A 22,628-nucleotide genomic window follows, 5' to 3' on the forward strand; every position below is an offset into this window, starting at 1 on the left:
TCCACAAGTTTACACCTCCAGGAGACTGATTTGACATCTGCAGTGGTGACTGTTGGTATAGATGCACCAGCAGCAGTCAGAATAGATGGTGTCATGTCATTGCCCTCTGTTCAACAAGTGTATTGTGCTCATTTAGGAGGGATGTATTGCTGTCTGCTCACTGACCTTGTTTTGTAGTCCATTTAGACAAGTAAACCCTGTCACAACTGATGGCTGGTCTGAGGCTTGGCTTTGTCTTTTGGCAATCCTGATACCTTTCTGAAAGTTATTTCTTGAATTCCTCTTCAAGTCAGAGTTTCCTAATTTGAATGCTGTGGACCAAGACTTCATTAGGGAGTGAATCTCTTGTTGCAGCCATAAGACCATAAGATATAGGAGCAGAAGTAGGCCATTTGGCCCATCAAGTCTGCATTTTTTTGGTTGGGGAATACCCAGATTGATTTCTTTGGTATGCGGTCCTTTATACGCTTAGGGAAGAAGTCTTTGACAGTGGTGACATGCTCATTTTGAGTGGCTGTTGATTTTGACCAATCTACCAACTCAAAGTAGTTGCATAATTCAAATTCAAGTTCTTTGGTATTCAACCACACACATGTATACAGCTAAGTGAAACATTTCTCTGAGACCAAGGTGCAAAATACAGTACATATATATGAAATCCAGCATATAAAATAATATAATATTAACACAATAATAACAAATAATGAAAAATATTCTGTAGATGTACAAGTCGATATAAAGTGCATATATGACATATAGTTAAATGTGCAACAGTATAATACCACTGGTCCTGTGTTAAATAGTATGTACTGGGTGGTAGCTGGGTGTTCAAAAGTCTCATAGCTTGGGGACAGAAGCTGTTACCCAGCCTAATAGTCCTTTTTCTTATACTGCAGTAGCTTCTGCTTGATGGTAGGAGTTCAAAGAAATTGTGGGATGGATAGGAGGGGTCCTTGACAATACTGAGGGCTCTCCAAATGTAGTGCTTCAGGAATATGTTCTGGATTTTGAGGGAGAGGACTAGAGAGAGACACCGATCATTCTCTCAGCAGTGGTCACAAACCATTGCAGGGTCTTGCTGTCAGATGCTTTCCAATTCCCGGAGCAGGCAGTAATACAGCAGTTCTTGGCTCTCATAAAAAGATGCATAGAAGTGTGTCTTCAGAAAAGCACCATACAAATTTCAGTGCTAGACCCTTATGTTTTAGATTTTGTTTGAATGCAGGGTGAAGGAACTCAGTCTTGTGATCTGATTTACCAACATACAGTAAGTGCAAGGCAGGCAAATTCTAGTGACTGTGTAACAATGTTCAAAGGTCTGTGATGAGCAGGGCCTCTGGGTACACTATTGATTTCAGAGTATAGTTCATTGAGCGCAGGTTTCATATCTATTTGTGGTGGGATGTAGACAGTCATCAGGATAGCTGAAGTCAGTTCCCACTGCAGGCATATGAGTGGCAGAAGATGCACTAAAATGTGTAGAATATAATAGGAAAGATTCAATGTGTTTTTACTCTGTCTATAACAAATACAAACATCTATACATTATTTAGACAAAATGGGTGAATGGGAAAATAAAATCAGAAGAAAATGAATCATATTTCACTTTAGCTTACAACCCAACTTATACAATTTTAGGTAACACATAACATTTGTCTTCCTTTCCTATTCTTATTGGTTCACCTCTCCCTTTGTGCAGTTTTTCATTTCCCACCTGCATTCAGAAATTCATTACTTTCCCCCACTTGGTTTCATCGGCCCATCACCAACACACCTCTCCATCTGGATTTCTTCTCCACTGACCTATTCAGCCTGTCCCCTCCCCTACCTGGTTCCAGCTGCATGCCATCTTTCCCTTATCCGGTTCCATATCACTTTTATGCATCTGCCTCAAGCTTTGACCTCCCCTTCCCTCTCTGTGCCCCCTTTTCATCGTCTCTTGTTTTTCATTTGTTTCTCCCTATCATCCACTATCCTCTGCCTCTTACCTCCTCCTCCTCCCCCCCCCCCCCCCCACCTGGTTCCACCTTTCACCTACCAGTCCCTGTCTCACGCCTCTGTACCGGCTATGTTCCTAGTACAACCTCAGCCCTTTCCAGTCTCTTGATCCCTTTGCCTCCAGAACTGAACTGAATTCCTCCAGTAAGAATTTTGCTCCCCATTCAATTATCAATAGTCTTTTGTGTCTCCAAATAGAATTATATCATGAACTTGAGCAAATAAAACAAATATTTTTGCTGATATTCCTGCACTTTGATTTTATATAAAGCTCTCTAAAGACTATATAAATATATAGCACATTCAGAAAATAATGAATGTAATAAATGGCATACATATTAAGCATAAAGAAAGCATCAATCTTATGAAAAATTGGTTTCATGCAAACTGAATGATGATTTATTACACCACCTATCTTAATAGATACTTATGGAATATTTAATGCTAGTTTACTTGAGTTTAGCAAATAATAGGAAGAAGTTGTTTGATACAATCAGTGTCTCATATCCATGACTAATGCTCACATTTGCTTTTGTAACAAAACACTGAAACTTGTGACTAAATCTTAGTATCTTAGAATAATGATTCTACAGTTAAATATGAGTGCGTCCTTTACTTACATACTGGAAAATAAACCATGAGGATTAAATAAATATGCATTATTCTTTAAAAGTCAGACGATGGTTTATATTATAAATTGGGATTTTCTCTATCTAAATATATCAATATAAGTTTCTTGGGAATAGACTAGCAATGAAGAAGGAATTTTGTACTGAAATGTTAACTAGTAATTACAATAAAGGTTTTCCAGATTATCCCCATACTTTTATGCAATGCAAATATCTTCATTTTGAATGTGGACATTTGACATGAGCCTTAATCTGATTATTGAGAAAGAGCTGCATAAAATCATTCTGACACTTTATTGTGAAGTTCAATTATGAAAATGCATATGAGAAGGAGTGAATTGAACCAACAAAGTGATATAAAAAAAACAAAATTATTTCTAAAGATATTTGTCTGGATTCTTAATTTAAAAATAAGCTAAATATCAGGTTTACACTTCAGTGGTTACTATTTCAGTGTGTCCTAAAATAGTGGTTAACAATCTTCCACGTATGAACGAAGATAACAAAGGATAATACAAATAGATGAAGGTCATTCATGCCATTATCTCTCTATCGACCCAAGATGATTTTACTTTACAGTTTCTTTCTTACATCTCTGCACTTTTTCTTCAGTCATGTATACATTCTGAAGGCTTCTACTGAATATCTATCCAAACAGGCTGTGTATCCCATTATAACTATTTGCATTAAAATCCTTACGGTAGTTTGCACCCTTTCTCACTGTAGGAGCCCATTTTATTCAAAGAGTTACCTATAGATTGCAGAGCCACAGGTTAAGGGGCCAAATATTTCTAATAAAGATGTTTAGCTGATGAAGGAGTAACACTGGTAAGCACCCTGCTGTTTTTTTTAATAGATTGGAATAGGGGCTTTCCAGCTTAAGAGGTAAAGTCAGAAAAAGTTGTGATCCATCATAATCTCTGACAACCTCCCCATTTAGGGGCCATTAAGAGAAAACATTCTAAATAAATGTAAGGGAACTATTTCCATACCAGGAGTTGATTTGGTTCCCATCTTCCATCACTGGATGATTTATGTTGGACTCAATGCAATCCAAAAGGGATATCACTTATTGCTGTTTTGAAAGAAATTGCCTCAAGTTAGACATTGCACACTAAAAAGTGAAAGAATTTTGCATAGTAGGGGAATTAAGAGTTATGGGGAAAAGGCAGGTATGTAGAAATGTGTCCATGGTCAGAGCAGACATTGTCTTAATGAATGGCGGAGCAGGCTCGACTGGCCAGATGCCCTACTGCTTATGTTCTTCTGAACATTCAGAGATAGATCTTAATTTCTGCTTCCCCCGAGAAGTGCACTGCTAAATGTGGAAGAAATACTCACATTATCTTCCCAACCACACTACTCAGCCAGGAAATTAGGGACATATTTTCTTCTTCCGGATGATGTTGAAATATCTGGAGAATTACGTCAAAGCAAAGGAACAAGGCAGAATAAAAATATGTGAAGTTGTTTTGACAATTTATCACATTCAAAGTCTCTGGATTTCTGGCAAATTAGATTAAGTTACTGTTTAATAGCAGTGGTAGCAAGTGCAAAATGACAGAGAATAAATTGTTGAGATTACAACTTAGAAGATATTTATTTTGTTATTATTTCACTGCATGTAATATTGCTTATATTTTTATGCATTGCATTCATACAGATAAAATTAATACAGAATAAATTTAGAATATATGTTTACTAAATACTTTGGGACATTTGTGTTTTGTGCTCTGGTGGTTTGCTTTATGGAATTGAAAGCATCAAAATCAAGTGTGCAGCTAATACTAGATAAGATCATATGGGATCTGGCCTATTTCCCAAACTTACTACCCAGAGTGTCTTCCCAGCCCCCTGCACCAACCTGTCCCAGATGCAGCAGGCCATCCAAGCTGATCCTCCATGTGCCAAAGGCATTCCAGGGGGCAGCAAACCCAGTACTGTAAAAAGCTCTCAGGGCCTACATCCCAGAGCAGTCTTATTTCAAAACCCACTGGAACTGCTTTTAAATGTCTCTACCAGTCAGGCATTTTTAAATACTATTCAAAATGGATTAAAAAATTTGAAAGCATACATATTAGTAAAAAAGTCAAAACACTTTAAATAGATACAAAATAATCAAAATAAGTACACCAATTATATTTACTTACCATTATCACAGGGTCAACAACACATAAAAATGAGTGAATTGATATTTCTTTGGACAACTGTAGTGAAAGGCTGAAGATTCTGATGCAAGATGCCTCAGGCCACACTTTTCAGTATGTTCATGTTCTGCCATTGGACTTAATGTGATGGTACTTAACTCCTTGCCTCTGTCTTTCTTCCATGCTTCAATGAAAAGTTCCTTGTGGAACCAACCACAGATCTAATCGGATCTAATTTATTGAATGTCATTCAATAATCAAAGAGATCCAATGGATTTCAGTCTCTTTTTCTTGTTTCCATATTCATAAATACTTTAGTTAATATCCTGTTAACAATTGAGTGAACTTATCTAAACCATTACATTTATATTATTTTTGTTTATTGTTCAATTTGTAAACTGCAATATAATTACAACTGTATGTAATCTGATTTTTCTTTTCTGCACTATATTTTCTGTCAACCAAAGAGAGTTGCTGACATTTACACCATTTGGGATAAGATACTTCATTGATTTATCATTGAGTGAGTTGTTTGGTTCATGTGTACTTCTTGTCAGTTTACTTGTCTCGAATTTGTGCAAGGATTTCAAGATAGATCACTTTATATTTCATTCAAACAAAAAGTTCAGTCAGTACTCTGTGGAAATCTATCATTTGTTAATCCTAATATTTTTACAGAGAAACTGCAGTATCTAATTACTATATTATGAATTTTTATGAGAGATGTATTGACTTCATTAGTATTGAGCATCAAATATGCATTTGAACATATCTTGAAGTAATATTACTTTAAATATTTTGCTTAGAATTTAGTCTGCTTTGAAATTAAAAAAAATATGTTGCAATAATAAATACTGATTAAGTTCTGATTAAGAAAACTTTGGTGTCTGCATTTATAAAATTTCACATTGGTCATCCCTGCAACAAAAGGTATAACAATACCGTTGTACATTTTGGTTTATAATTAGCTATTAAAAATGCAAGACTCTGCTCCTGAGTCTGAACTCAACAAATAATTTGTATATATTGATGATTCTTAAATTGAACTTGTGTATAAATAACTTGTGTGTAGTGATGACTGTACATCTATTTTGCACCTTGGTTAAATAGCAATTTTCAATTGTTAATTTCAATACATTCATACAAATGGAAGTTTTAGTAAATCTGAAGTAGTGGATAATGTGAATGCCTCAAAAAATTTACCAGTGGCTAAATTGAGATTGGATCCCTTAATCTTTTGGTAATGGAACTATTTATATTATACATCACTGGCATGTTGAACAGAGTCTGCTTCCTTTCAGTATCTATCAGTAGTCCCATGTAAAATGCCAATGGCCACATGATACCAGAGTACCATCTGCTGACATCATTTTTAAAGAAGTAGACATGGTCATTAACGTTGATCTTGACAAGTGAAATTCTGTGGCAAATTATCTCACAGCCCCTTCTTGTAAAAAAAATAATTTTTAAGTTACTGAAGGAAAAACTTTTGTTCAGGATTTTCCAGTGAGGATTCTAGTGACTGCAGTGCATTATAGAAACAAAGCTGGGCCCTGATAATAAACCTAGCATTAGTGACTGACACATACTCTGCCAGTCCCAAAAGCTCCAGTTCTCACCCATTTACATCTAGTCATTTCAAGACAGCAGGATGTTTATCTGTCTGTAGTTCTGAAGCTCATTTTCTTCCACTTAGTATTTTGAAGAACAACAAAAATAATTATATACTTTCACCAGGAGCAGAAAAATTAAGTGGCAAGCTAAGGAAATCTGTCACTTTTGAAAATTGATTACTTTTCTTGGATTTAATGCTATTATATCACTTCATCTTTGCTCAGGAGCCAATTGACAATGTCCATCTAATTATACTTTCAAAGCCAGCGCATTTAACACCCATCAGTGGCTTGTCTAGATACTTGATGACCATCAAGTGATGGAGTTCAGGTTCAACAGTTTGCAAATAAAAAAATGAAAGATGATGTTGATTCAATCTTTTTAAGTATTTAAATGTGACATTTCAGCATGGAATAGGTATACTGTTTGTGCATTTGTCTGGTTACCAGCCCAGCAATTCAGGGGCCTAGGGCAATTTAAGTGATGTTCACATAGATTGGTTGTTGCAAATGCAAATATTTCCAGTTTAAGTTATATTGGATGCTGCATGAGTTATAGCTTCCCCTGCATTTCTCCCACAGGTCCGGAAGGTGCAGTGTTTGAACAATCAGTGGAAACACCTCATGTCAGAGCTGAATCCTCAGAAGAGCTCAAGTAAGTGAATAACTTGTATATGTTTAATCATTTTCGTTAGACATAAAATCTTCTGGTCCTTCTTTGCAAAACTCAACAGATCACATGCCTGTGGCAGTCCATGCTTATACTCTTGGATTTATATCAATCTCCCTTCAATTACTTATTGGATGCAGATTGCAAAGAACATTTTTAAGATCTAATGGTAGTGTCACTAGATAGTAGCCTATACATTGCTTATTTTGAATATGTAAAAAAAAATCCCAATGAACTGAATGTGGTTCAATCAAACCAATGATAAGTAAATCGACCCCAGCATGCTGTTCCAAAAGAAACATTGACTGGACAGTTTTTGTGGGATCTGATTCTTTATTGAAGTGTTGGCATATCAGTGGCAATATCATTGAACAGCTGATGTCATGTTAAACAAAGTGGGTAGAGTGCAGGAAACACACTTGAGGGGTGAAAACACCTACTCTTATCCTACTTTTAATATTGTTCACCATTCTACTACATTCACATTTCCTGCAATTGTCAGGATTGGTTCTAATTTAATTCTACAGCTTGCTCGGTAGCAAAATGGACTCCCCCATATTTTACGCATTTATCTAAAGCTATTTGATTTGTTTCTGTATGATATTTCTATAATCTTGGTTGAGGATCTTGTTACAGTTAAAACATTTATTTAAAGAATAATACAGATCTTCTCCAGGTTAAAAACATTGGATTTAGGGACATATGAATGAGCTCCCATGATATTATTCAATTCCAAAGTCCAACATATGTACATGTGTTCACTCATCCAAAGGGCAGATCTGGTTTCCTCTCATTCTCACTTCTAACAATTGTTTGTTCTTATCAATATTATGTGTGTTTGATGCCATTCATGACATTATTAAATGACTGTGTACTTTGCAAATGAGGGACAAAATCAATTTCTGTTTTTCAGTAAAAAGAGAACCTCTTCAGTACCTAAGGACAACCAGTACTCAGTGTTGCATTAGGCATGTAGCAAGCCAGATAGAAGACAGAAGATAGAGTGTTACAGCCCCTTAGTGCATGCCCATATACTTTCCTACACTATATTCTATCTGCCACTTCATTGCTCATTCTCCTAATCTGTCTAAATCAATCTACAGAATCCCTGCTTCCTCAACACCACCTGCTCTTCCACCTATCATCATATCGAGCACAAGTGATGACAAAGCCATCAATTCCATCATTCAAATCATTGACATTTAATGCGAAAAGAAGTGGTCCCAACACAGCCCCTGCAGAACACCACTAGTCACTGGCAGCCAACCAGAAAAGGCCCCACTTTATTCCCACTCTTTGTTTTCAGACAGACTGCCAATCCTCTATCCATGTTGATATTTTTCCTGTAACATCATGGGTTCTTATCTTGTTTAGCAGCCTCATGTGCATCATCTTGTCAAAGGCCTTCTGAAATCTAAGTAAGCAACACTCATTGACTCTCCTTTGTCTCATGCTTCCTATTTCCTCAAAGAATTTCAGCAGATTTTTCATGCAAGATTTCCCTTGAAGTAAACCATGCTGACTTCTGCCTATTTAATCATGTGCCTCCAAGTACCCCAAAAACTCATCTTTAATAACGGATGCTAATATCTTCCCAACCACTGAAGACAGGATCTCTGAATGATGAGAAGGGAAGATGAGAATAAACTGATGTTGTATCTTTCCATTTGTTTGGGAAGGTTCCAAGCGATGCTGAATGTTTGGTGGAAATGGAAAAGTTAATAACAATATTGTTCTCTTTTAAAATCACCAAATAAAGTAAGATTTTTTGTCAGTATTCCAGAAACTGTTAAGGGAATCCTCAGTGGTGTGAGATATACGATGTTCTGAATTTCCACTTGTATTAACAGTCAGTTATCAGGGCCCTTGGAGTCTGTAACGTTTGAAAGGTCTCCTGTTTCTGTCTTAATGAAAAGGGAATTCACAGAACAGATGTTGGAAATTGCAGGTGATGTTCCAAAACCATTGCTGTTTGTTTTGAGAATTACTACTCTTTGCTTGGTGTGGTTTCCTTTCTTCCAAAGGGCACTCTTATCTGGTACAGCTAATTTCATTTTCAGTTTAACTAACTTCATTGAGACTTTTGTAGAGTTTTTAATTAAGCCCAAAAACTTGTTTAACTGGCAAAGTATGTAGGACACGGAATCTGAAGTCAATGGGTATTAGTCAATGTAGACTTTACACAATTTGTTTTCAATTAAGAGTTCAAAATTTTATGGCTCACTCTTTTGAATAGAATCACTTTTTTTATTCATCAGCATAGTGACTGACCATGTAGAGTACCAAAGAAATTTCTATCATTTGAGCAACTACATTAAACCAGTCAAGAGATTTCTTTATTTGGGACTACTAACTTCAAGCAATGGTGAACCATCTATTGCTAATGGTTCTGATTGGCACTACCAGCAGTCAAACATTCTGCATCTTTGTGTTGACTCTGTAAAACACATGTGATGTGGCATTTTCAGAATGCTAAATCTGTCAGTTCACTCTGTTCCAGGGTACCATATTAATTCAATGACAGAACCCTCACTTGCTGGGATTCTTCAGTTTTGAGCTGGGAATTGTTCCTTGGATCCTGTACAAGGCCAGATCTTGTGCAGTATCTGAGAACGCAATGATCTCAAAGGGGATTGTAAAGCTAATACTGAGCAGGAAAGGGGAAACATTAAAACATTTGTTTTATAAAACCGTAAGATATAAGAGCAGAATTAGGTAATCTGGCCCACCAAGTCTGCTCTGCCATTTCATCATGGATGATCCAATTTTCCTCTCATTTCCAGTCTCCTGTCTTCTCCCCATATCCCTTCATGCCATGAGGAACCAAGAGTCTATCAACGTCTGCCTTAAATATACATAATTATTTGGCCTCCTCATCTTCATTCTAAAAGGATGCCATGCTATTGTGAAGCGGTGTCCTCTGTTCTTAGACCCTCCCACCATAAAAAGTAACCTTTCCACATCCAGTCTAACAAGGCCTTTCACCATTCGATAGGTTTCAATAAGGTCATCCCTCATTCTTCTGAATTCTACTGAATGCAGGCCCAGAGTCATCAAAAGCTCATCTTATGACAGGACATTCAATCCTACAATCAATTTTTTGAAACCCTCTCCAATTTCAGCACATCCTTTCAAAGATAAGGGGTCCAAAACTGCTCACAATACTCCGTTAGGCCTCACCAGTGCTTTATAAAGTCTTTCTTCTGTGCTTTCACATTCCAGACCTCTTGAAATAAATGCCAACATTGCATTTGCCTTCCTTACCACAGACTCAGCTCGTGAACTAACTTTTAGGGAACCCTGCTCAAGGACTTCAAGTTTTTTGTTTTTTGTATTTTCCCTCCATTTAGAAAGTAGTCAACCCTTTCATTTCTTCTACAAAGTGCATGACTATACATCTCCCAACACTATATTCCATCTGCCACTTCTTTTCCCATTCTTCTAATTTGTCCCTAAGTCCTTCAACTTCCACAAAACTACATACCTGCCTCTCAACCCATCTTCATATAATCTGCAAACTTTGCAACAAAGCCACCAATTCCATCATCCAAATCATTGGCATATAACATAAAAAGAATCGGTCTCAACACAGACGCCTGTGGAACACCACTAGTCACCAGCAGCCTGCCACAAAAGACTCCCTTTATTCCCACTCTTTGCTTCCTTATATCAGACACTGCTTTATCCATGCTAGAATCTTTCCTGGAAGACCATGGGCTTATAGCTTGTTAAGCTACCTTATGTGTGGCATCTTGTCAAAGATCTTCTGAAAATCCAGGTACATAACATCGACTGATTCTCCTTTGTCCATCCTGCTTGTTATTTCTTCAAAGAATTCCAACAGATTTGTCAGGCAAGATTTTCCCTTGAGGAAACCATGCTGACTGCAGCCTATTTTATCATGTGCCTCCAAGTAGCCTGAGACCTCATCCTTAATAATCGACTCCAACATCTTCCCAATCACTGAGGTCAGACCAGTTGGCCTAAACTTTCCTTTCTTCTGCCTCTCTCCCTTCTTGAAGAGTGGGGTGACATTTGCAATCTTCCAGTCTTTTGGAACCATTTCAGAATCTAGTGATTCTTGAAAGATCATTGCCTATGGCCCACAATCTCTTCAGCCACCTCTTTCAGAACCCTGGGATGTACACCATCTGGTCCAGGAGACTTAACTACCTCCAAGCCTTTCAGTTTCCCAAGAAACTTCTCGGTAGTAATGGTAACTTCACACACTTCATGAGTCCTGACACCTGGAACATCCACCATACTGTTAGTGTCTTGCAATGTGAAGGCTGATACAGATACTTATTCAGTTTGCCATTTCCTTGTCCCCATTACTACATCTCCATCATCATTTTCCAGCAATCTGATATCCATTCTTGCCTCTCTTTTACACGTTGTTTATCTGAAGAAACTTTTGGTATCTTCTTAAATACTACTGGCTAGCTTACTTTCATATTTCATCTTTACCTTTTTACTGGTTTCTTAGTTGCCATCTGTTGGTTTTTAAAAGCTTCCCAATCCTCTAACTTCCCACTATTATCTTCTGTATTATATGCCCTCTATTTGAATTTTATGCTAACTTTGACTTCTCTTGTTGGCCACCGTTGTGTTGTCTTTCCTTTATAATACTACTTATTCTTTGTGATATATATCTTGTGCCTTCCGGATTGTTTCCAGAAATTCCAGCCTTTACTGCACTATCATCATCCCTACCAGTGTTCTTTTCCAATCAATTCTGGCCAACTCCTCTGTCAAGGCTCAGTAATTCCTTTTGCTCCACTGTAATACTGATACATTTGACTTTAGCTTCTCCTTCTCAAATTTCAGGGTGAATTTGTTCATATTGTGATCACTTGCCTTTAAAGGTTATTTTATCTTAAGCTCTCTATTTAATTCCGGTTCATTGCACAACACCCAATCCAGAATAGCTGATCTCCTAGTGGGCTCAACCATGAGCTTCTCTAAAAAGCCATCTCGTAAGCATTCTAGAAATTCCCCCATTGGAACCCAGCACCAACCTGATTTTCGCAATCTACCAGCATATTGAAATTCCCCATGATTATTGCAACATTGCACTTTTGGGAAGCATTTTTTATCTTCCATTGTAATTTGTAGACAACATCCTTATTACTGTTTGGTGGTTTATTTACGACTCCCATCAGGGTCTTTTTACCCTTGCAGTTCCTCAGCTCTATCCAAAACCTTTCGACCCTATGTCTCCTCTTTCTATGATTTAACTTCATTTTTTTTTACCAACAGAGCAATGCTGCCCCCTCTGCCTTCCTGCCTGTCCTTTCAATGTAATGTGTATCCTTGGACATTAAGCTCCCAGCTATGATCTTCTTTCAGCCATGATTCAGTTATGCCTACAGCATCATACATACCAATCTGCAACTGTGCTACGAGTTAATCTACCTTATTCCGTATACTACATGCATTCAAATATAACACCTTCAGTCTTGTATTTACCCTTTTCCATTTTGTCCACCTTTTATATTGCAACTCATCCTGTTGACTGCAATTTTACTCAATCAACAGCCTCTCCTCATTACACATTGCCTCTGTTTGTAAACCAGTTACCTCATCTACAACAATATCATTCATCTTTCCGACAATCCTTTTGCATTGAAATATATGCAGCTCAGTACACTCATCACACCATGTTCAACCTTTTGATTCCTAACTTTGAGGGCTTATCAACATCTGCCTCCACAACCTCGCCATTAACTGTTCTGACATGTTGATTCCCATCCCCTGCAACTCCAGTTTAAACCCCACCATGCAGCATTAACAAACCTTACCGCAAGAATATTAGTTCCCCTCCAGTTCTGAGGCAAACCATCCCATCTGTACGGGTTCCACCTTTCCTAGAAGAGACCCCAATGACCCAAACATTTTATGCCCTCTCCCCAAACCAACTCCTTAGCCACTTACCCTCCTAGTTCTGGCCTCACATGGCACAGGTAGCAATCCTGAGATCACAACTCTGGAGGCCCTGCCCTTTAACTTAGCACCTAACTCCCTGAACTCCCTCTGCAGAACCTCATCACTCATCCTACACATGTCATTGGTACCTACATGGACCACAACCTCAGGCTGTTCACCCTCCCACTTAAGAATGTTGAAGACTTGATCCAGGATGTCCCAGGTCCTGGCACCCTGGAGGCAACATCCCATCCCGGGACTCTCATTCTCATACACAGAACCTCTTGTCCATTCCTATAAGTAACAAATCCCCTATCGTGCCAGCATGCCTTTCCTCCCCACTTCCCTTCTGAGTCACAGAGCCGGACTCAGTGCCAGAAGCCCGACTATTCAGAATCAGGTTTATTATCACCAGCATGTGACGTGAAATTTGTTAACTTAGCAGCAGCAGTTCAATGCAATACATAATCTAGCAGAGAGAGAAAAATAAATAATAATAAATAAACAAGTAAATCAATTACATATATTGTTGAATAGATTATTAAAATGTGCAAAAACAGAAATAATGTATATTTTTAAAAGTGAGGTAGTGTCCAATGCTTCAATGTCCATTTAGGAATCGGATGGCAGAGGGGAAGAAGCTGTTCCTGGGTCGCTGAGTGTGTGCCTTCAGGCTTCTGTATCTCCTACCTGATGGTAACAGTGAGAAAAGGGCATGCCCTGGGTGCTGGAGGTCCTGAATAATGGACACTGCCTTTCTGAGATACTGCTCTCTGAAGATGTCCTGGGTACTTTGTAGTCTAGTACCCAAGATGGAGCTGACTAGATTTACAACCTTCTGTAGCTTCTTCCGGTCCTGTACAGTAACCCCTCCATACCAGACAGTGATGCAGCCTGTCAGAATGCTCTCCATGGTACAACTGTAGAGTTTTTGAGTATATTTGTTGACATGCTCAATCTCTTCAAACTCCTAATAAACTGTAGTCGCTGTCTTGTCTTCTTTATAACTACATTGATATATTGGGACCAGGTTAGATCCTCAGAGATCTTGACACCGAGGAACTTGAAGCTGCTCACTCTCTCCACTTATGATCCCTCTATGAGGATTGGTATATGCTCAGTTCTGGTTGCGTCACTACAGGAAGGATGTGAAAAACATAGAAATGGTGCAGAGGAGATTTACAAGGATGGATTGGGGAGCATGCCTTATGAGAATAGGTTGAGTGAACTTGGTCTTTTCTCCTTGGAGCAACAGTGGATGAGAGGTGACCTGATAGAGGTGTATAAGATGATGAGAGGCATTGATTGTGTGGATAGTCAGAGACTTTCTCCCAGGGCTGAAATAGTTGCCACAAGAGGACACAGGTTTAAGGTGCTGGGGAGTAGATACAGAGGCGATGTCAGGGGTAATTTTTTATTCAGAGAGTGGTGAGTGCGTGGAATGGGCTGCCAGCAACAGTGGTAGAGGCGGATACGATAGGGTCTTTTAAAAGACTTTTGGATAGGTACATGGAGCTTATAAAAATAGAGGGCTATGGATAAGCCTAGTAAATTGTAAGGTGGGGACGTGTTTGGCACAACTTTGTTGGCCGAAGGGCCTATATTGTGCTATAGCTTTTCTATGTTTCTGTCTTCCTTCATCTTACCTTTCCTGAAGTCCACAATCAGCTCTTTCGTCTTACTGACGTTGAGTGCCAGGTTATTGCTGTGGCACCATTCCACTGGTTGGCATATCTCACTCCTGTACACCCTCTCGTCACCACCTGAGATTCTACCAACAATCGTTGTATCATCAGCAAATTTGTAGATGGTATTTGAGCTATGCCTAGCCACACAGTCATGTGTATATAGAGAGTAGAGCAGTGGGCTAAGCACACACCCTTGAGGTGCGCCAGTGTTGGTCGTCAGCGAGAAGGATATCTCATCACCAATCCGCACAGACTGTGGTCTTCCAGTTAGAAAGTTGAGGATCCAATTGCAGAAAGAAGTACAGAGGCCCAGATTCTGCAACTTCTCAATCAGGATTGTGGGAATGATGGTATTAAATGCTGAGATATAGTCAATGAACAGCATCCTGACGTAGGTGTTTGTGTTGTCCAGGTGGTCTAAAGCCATGTGAAGAGCCATTGAGATTGCATCTGCCATTGACCTATTGTGGTGATAGGCAAATTGCAATGAGTCCAGGCCCTTGCTGAGGCAGGAGTTCAGTCTAGTCATGACCAACCTCACAAAGCATTTCATCACTGTTGATGTGAGTGCTACCAGGTGATAGTCATTAAGGCAGCTCACATTATTCTTCCTTGGCACTGGTATAATTGTTGCCTTTTTGAAGCAAGTGGGAACTTCTGTTCATAGCAGTAAGAGGTTGAAAATGTCCTTGAACACTCCTGCTAGTTGTTTGGCACAGGTTTTCAGAGCCTTACCAGGTACTCCATCGGGACCTTCTGCCTTGCGAGGGTTCACTCTCTTTAAAGACAGTCTAACATCAGCCTCTGAGACGGAGATCACAGGGTCATCAGGTGCAGCAGGGATCTTCACAGCTGTAGTTGTGTTCTCCCTTTCAAAATGTGCATAGAAGGCATTGAGTTCATCTGGTAGTGAAGCATTGCTGCCATTCATACTATTGGGTTTTGCTTTGTAGGAAGTAATGTCTTGCAGTCCCTGCCAGAGTTGCTGTGTATCTGATATTACCTCCAACCTCATTCAAAATTGTCCCTGCACCCTTGAAATAGTCCTCCGCAAATCATACTTGGTTTTCTGGTGCAGGCCTGGGTTGCCAGACTTGAATGCCGCAGATCTAGCCTTCAGCAGGCGACGTACCTCCCGGTTCATTCATGGCTTTTGGCTTGGGAGTGTACAGTAAGTCTTTGTAGGCACACACTCATCCACATCGGTTTTAATGACTACAGTGACGTTCCTCTGTTAGATCGATGGCCCCCCAACCCCAGCAGTATCCAAGGTGATATACTTGTTGTTGAGGGGGATAGCCACATAGCTGTTTTGCACTGGCTCCTTAATGCCTTTCCCCTTCTTGACTGTCACCCATTTTCCTGTGCCCTGCACCCTGGGTGTAACTACCACCCCTTCAGACTCCCAAGTAATCCTGAGTTCATCCAGTTCCAGCTCCAACTCCGTAACACGTTTTGTTGGAAGCTGAAGCTGGATGCACTTCCCACAGTTGTACTGGTCAGGGATACTGGAGGTCTGATGCACCACATGGTGTGAAAATAAATGACAACAACAGCAATAGTTATCAGAAAAGCTTCAGGGTCTAGTACTCTGCTGGTAACCCTGTGATCACATAAGTTGTGTATCTATACTTTGGAGCTCTGCACCTGCATATGTGTCAGGATGAGTGGGTAATGCAGATGATGACAAGTCTATACTATTCAAATTTCATATTTAGAGTTTTAAATTATTTATGTATTGTACAGTTCATATTAACAAATGGATACAATTGAAATTTCCTGAAGCTGAGGATTGTACCCTTTTTAAACCAGAATATTACTATTCTTATCAAGTGGCTCAGTGCCATCCTGTTAGTTAGCAATTTTTTGAAGTGTATAAGAAATGGCTGACTTGTTTGATGAATACAAAGCAATAGGTGTCAGGATAGGGAACCTAATCAAAGGATGACAGTGACAGTAACATTACAATCTGCACAATCTCTCTCTTTCAATTCAGGATACCATCAGATAGATCTTTTTTACTTACTACAGCATTGCTGTTAGTATTCATTCAAATGTCAGTTCATAAAAATGTGTATTGTATAGCAAGATTCCTATTGCTGACACTGCCAACAGCTTCTGGAATCTCTTTTGTCTGCACTGTATTTGAAAATTCTACCCTAGCTGTGAAGGCAGAATACTCCAGTATCGCAATTTTAAAGTTAGATTTTTGACAACAAGCAAGCTCATTGAACTGATAATAAATACAAACTCCTCTGATAAAACCATACCTATTTCTCAAGAACTCAAGGGTGAAATGAATAGGCTTCCAGAAGAAGTAGTAGAGGCAGGCATAATTACAATTTTCAAAGGACATTTGAACAGGCACAAGGAAAGGAAACATTTAGAGGGATATGGCCAATAACAGACAAATATGGACAACCCAGCAAGATTCCTATTGCGGACACTGTCAATAGCTTTCAGAGGAAGTAACAGAGGTGCGTACAACTGCAATGTTGATTTGAGGAAAGAACATCCTTGAAATGCTTGGAGGGAAATGGACCAATCAAGAGCCAATGGGACGAGCTCAGTCAGGCACCTTATTTAACATGGGTTAATTGAAATAAAGAGCCTGTTCCTGTGTTTCGTTACTCAGTAACTCTGTGACCCTAAATTATTATTTTGAGAATAATCTAGAAGTTCTGCATTGGTTTTATGACATTTTTGATTTTTGTTGTTGTTAATGTATTTTTTCCACTGAAAACATTATTTACTAAGTTTCACGCTGATATTGGCAATGGTTTCAGTTTGTATGTATGCTAGCAGTAAAATGACATATTGGAGCTATTAAAATATAGATCCATATGTTGTAATTTCTTTTGAATATAACAGCATGTTTGGTTACATCAGAACTGCAATGCAGCATGTAATTTTATTTGATAACATGCTAAAGATTTTATCATTATCACACATAGTGTCAATCAGTTACAAGAGATGTAAATTGCAGCAAAGTGTCTCAAGATCTTTTGCTGGCTGTATCATTAAGTTAGCTGTTTCATTTGAGATCAGCACAATTGATCAGTATTATATTAGGTGTAATGCAACAACTTTGTGAATGAAGCCACTCATCATTAATCATGCTCAAGTTATGCAAAAACGTTCAGCAGGTGGTTAAACTGAAATATCCAAAGGTGCCCCCCTCCCCCCCGCAGAAAGTAAGACAGCATCAGAATCAGGTTTATTATCACTGGCATGGGTCATGAAATTTGTTAACTAAGCAACAGCAGTTCAATGCAGTAGATGTTAATATTGAAAGAGTAAATCAATCACGGTAAGTATATATATATGTATATTATAGAAAAGTAAGGCTGTGTTCATGGATTCAATCTCCATTTAGGAATCTTATGGCAGAGGGAAGAAGCTGTTCCTGAGTCACTGAGTATGTGCCTTCAGGCTTCTGTACCTCCTTCCTGATGGTAACAATGAGAAGAGGGCATGCGCTGGTTGATGGGGGTCCCTAATGCTGGATGCTGCCTTTCTGAGGCACCACTCTTTAAAGATGTTTTGTATACTATGGAGGTGATTATCCAAAATGGACCAGTAGCACCCCCATAACAGCCATCATCAGTGAAAAGAGAAACTGAAAATTATTATTTGGATGAAAAGCTATGGATCTGCAATGATATTTCTGATTCCTCTCCATGGATAGTGCATGGAATCCTTAGCACCTGCAACTATTTTGCTCATGCAATGTGTTAATTTACTAGGTTACACCATGCTGACTTGTTCTGACAGTTGTGATCAATGCCAACCATATTCATGCATTGAAACTGGTGTGACCCAGGTTTTTGTGCTCCTATGGCATTGCAGCTGATGGAATCCAGTTCCTTGCTGGGTTGCCGTAACATCACAATGGGGAATATGCTGTCTGGCTTGAGCCAGGACAGGTGTGGTACTGATGCAGGAACACATTAATTTCCATGAGATTTGTAGAAAAGGGAAAAAGTAGACAAAGGAACGTGTATGTATGTGTGTATGTGTGTGTGTGGTGTGTGTGTGTGTGTGTTTGTGTGTGTGTGTGTGTGGTGTGTGTGTGTGTGTGTGTGTGGTGTGTGTGTGTGTGTGGTGTGTGTGTGTGTGTATATGTGTGTGTGTGTGTGTGTGTGGTGTGTGTGTGTGTGTGTGTGTATATGTGTGTGTGTGTGTGTGTGTGGTGTGTGTGTGGTGTGTGTGTGTGTGTGTGTGTGTGTGTGTGTGTGTGTGTATATGTGTGTGTGTGTGTGTGGTGTGTGTGTGTGTGTATATGTGTGTGTGTGTGTGTGTGTGTGTGTGTGTGTGTGTGTGCGTTAGTAGACAAAGGCAAAGTTTTTTTATGAATAGAATGCTAGTCACTATTAAACCTGATGACAGCTTTCACAGCTAACAAAGCTACTTTCCGGTTTTGCCAGCTATCAAAAACTGTTAAGGAGTTTCAGGGTAAGTCCTCCTCACTGTGCCAGTTGCCTTCGGGCCTATGCTACTGGATTTCAGACCAATAAAATGGGCTCTCTGAATTTTGCTTAGGTAAATCCAGACGTGGGTGGACCAAAGCTGTCAATTCTGGGTAGGGAACTGGCCAGCTCAAAATTGTCCACTAAGTAGCAATTGCATATGAGTTTCAATTTTGTCATTTTGGGTTTATTTGCTATTTTAATGTATAATGTCATTATTGCTGTTAATCAGCTCCATTGCCACTGTAGAACTTCATTTCTTCAGGTTTTTGAACAGATTTTAACAACGTAATATTCCTTTTTTGTCTCCTTTATCTAACCATTCTAACACTCTTTATTTTTCTCTTTTTTTCCCTCTACATATAACTTATTCGAAAGTTAACCACATTAATTGACACTTCCTTCTCTTATTGCCTTGTTAATTTGATCTGATTGTCTAAGGAGTCTAATAATTGTTGGAACCTGTTCAACAAATTCCCTATAAAGAGATAAAATCTTAACATGCAATCCAGTCCATTAACATCCAGTCCGATATGCAAAAATACAGTTCAAAACTCTGCAGCTACAACTTGTGGATTACTTTACAGATTCAAAATTAGAATCAAATTCTAGTTTATTACTGTCTTATATGACATGAAATGCATATTTTTTTTCACTAGCAGCACAGTGGAAAGACAACATTTTTATTAATTACGGTTGATATGATACAGCAACAATGAATAATGAATTGAGACAGGTTTTTTATAAACAAAGAAACATTTAAACTCAGCTCAACAACAAATGAAAAGTAAACAAACGACTAACTTAACTGGAAGTTAACTGCTATACAGCAAGTCAAACAGTTCTTAAAGTGATAAATGCAAACACAATTCTTAAAAATGGTGAATGTGACAGTCTAAATGATTTACACAGTCAATTAGGAGACTTCCCTGAAGTAACGAATTCCTCGACGACGTGACGTTACTGCTGAGCCTAGCCGAAATATGCCTTGCCCGAAGGATTTACGACGAAGGAAATAAAAACAGCTTAAAGGAACTGACCTTTCCCTTGGTGAATAATGCTGCGTCCAGCCCTTTCTGCTTTCACAATGCAGGGGCTATCTCGGATGCAGATTACTACTTCCTGAGCGAAGATCCAACAAGGTCAACCCTGTATTACCGCTGACGACACCAACTTTACTCGATCCTTTGGGTTCCCGCACTTTGGTAAATCTTCACTCTCCAATACTTAGACTTTAAAATTAAATAGAAGATACATCAGACATAACTGGCAGTGATTTTAAAAACTGCTGCCACAACTTACAATAGAAAGTAAAACTCCGCTTTAAAACAAAGCTGTGTTATGAGACAAATACGCGGCATAACGGAGTAACTGACAAATTAAACAACAAACTAACCTGCATCACAGCAAGGCTTTCCTCTTTTATACCTGTTGGAACAGACCATCACATGACTTCTCACTAGTGGGAAAATTACATCATGTGACCTCACACTGGCGGGAAATTACATCACCCCACCATCACAAGACCATTACATCATGCTCACCAGATACTCAATTACATCATGGTCATAAGACAATCACAAGATACCCACAGGGTATGTAACAAAGTAAATAAATGGTGCAATTCTGCAAAGCCAGTGTTGAGAGCTTCCTCACATCAGCCATTCTTCTCTGGTTTGGGGCAGCATCCTCTCACAATATAAGAAAACTGAAGTGAACTATCAGGACAGCATGAAAGGTAATGGGCTTCAGTCTACCATCACTGCAGGACTTGTATGTGTCCAGGACAAAAAGCAGTCAGGAAAAATTATTGCAGACATGATCCACCCAGCAAATTGCTTTTTCCAGAAGTTCCATTCTGAAAGCACTGTAGGGCTATTAAAATGAAAACTTCATACCATCTTAAAAGTTTCTTCCTGTAGGCCTTTAATCTGATCAATTATTCTAGTTAACCCTCTCCCCAGCCCTCTCTAAATATGACCTCAGTCATTGCACTGTAAATACTTTAAAATTTTTATAATGCTGTTTACATTTTAAATACATGCTGGTATTTATACAAATTTTATTCCATATCTGCATTTCTATCTTTATTTTAATTAATTCTTTCTTTCTGATAACTGTTGACTATTTTGTTGAATGTTGCGTCAACACACCACAGGAAATTCTGAGTACATCTATTATGGCGAACTAATTGGATCCTTGATGCTTTTTGGTCCAAGTGCAAAATTAAGAAAAAGAAGGATGGTAGTTAAACATGTAGGTCTTTTTGTCTACCTCAATTGCAATGATGAAGAAATCACAAATTCTAAAAGAGATGATTATTAACAGGAAATTATATCAATCCATTGAAAATCAATACATTTGAATCTACTTAGCTAGGAACAAAAAAAAATCCTATTTATTCAGCAACTTCCACAACTTCACAATATCCAAAAATTCCTTCTTGCCAAAACCTTTGAAGTGCTGTTTTGTAGGCAAACACAGTGGATAATTTGAACATAGTAAGACTCCACAAGTGGCATTAAAATGTGAAGATCCTTTGATTTATGGGTGGTCAAGATTAACATTTCTATAGAGAATATATTTCTTCTTGCTTAAATTGGATTTAATCATTTTGCAAGTAGCTGTCAAAGTGACATGGACAATTACAAAAATAATTTAATAATTGATAAATATTATTTGAAAAATCTAACTGACTAGTTGTATGCTATAGCTATTCTGAAATGAAAATTTCAGAAAACCAGTTTTAAGTGCCCAAGAGCACAAATTTCATTATGTGCTCTTTTCATTCCACTTGGCCGTTTCTAATGGCATGGCTTTTCTACAGAGTGAAGACAGTCAAGCAAACTAATTTGTTTTGGCGACATAGCAACTCTCTGATTGCCCAGTGCTCCTGCTTCCTGAGATCAGTATGCCAATCCTTCAATCTGCCAAGGCTGTAACATACCTCCAACAACTGTTCTGGTTTCCTTCAACCTTTGTGAATCATTAGCGGGAGGTTATTTGGGACTCTCTCAGTTCACTTAAATAATCCCTTGTAGTTCCATTTCAAGAACATTGTTCAAATGCAAGTTTAATTAGTAAGTCACCAATCATATTAAAATAGTACATTAACAATTATGTTTATACAGCAGGTTCATTCAACCTACTTTTCCTAGATCCAAGCAATGTGAATTTGATTTTGATAGGTGTTGAATTTCCTTGACATCTTCCTCAAGTTGACGGTGACTCTATTATTTTCAATCCTTCTTTATGGCAGTAGCAATGAAAGAACAGGCTCTATGACAGGTGCCATAGCATCTGGCCTTGATACATCTAGAAAATAAGGACACTTATGTCAGAATGCTGTTTCTGGATTTCAGTATGGCATTCAGCACTATTGTCCCACAGGTATTGGAAAACAAAATCCTAGTTCTCAGTCTAAGTACACCACTATGCAACTGAGTGCTGGACGTCCTAATCAACAGACCTCAGATAGTCAGGATGCAC

At 38.6% G+C, this 22,628-nt stretch overlaps 1 protein-coding gene across 1 annotated transcript in view; it reads left to right on the plus strand.

Moving 5' to 3' along the window:
- Positions 1–22,628, plus strand: part of LOC140737864 (zeta-sarcoglycan) — a 920,455-nt gene that overhangs the window by 835,594 nt on the left and 62,233 nt on the right. The window contains exon 6 of the mRNA XM_073064601.1: positions 6,970–7,042. Coding sequence (XP_072920702.1) covers positions 6,970–7,042 — 73 coding nt within the window. The remainder of the gene's footprint in view (positions 1–6,969; positions 7,043–22,628) is intronic.

The sequence above is a fragment of the Hemitrygon akajei genome, chromosome 13, assembly GCF_048418815.1.
Source record: "Hemitrygon akajei chromosome 13, sHemAka1.3, whole genome shotgun sequence".
NCBI classification, from domain to species: domain Eukaryota; kingdom Metazoa; phylum Chordata; class Chondrichthyes; order Myliobatiformes; family Dasyatidae; genus Hemitrygon; species Hemitrygon akajei.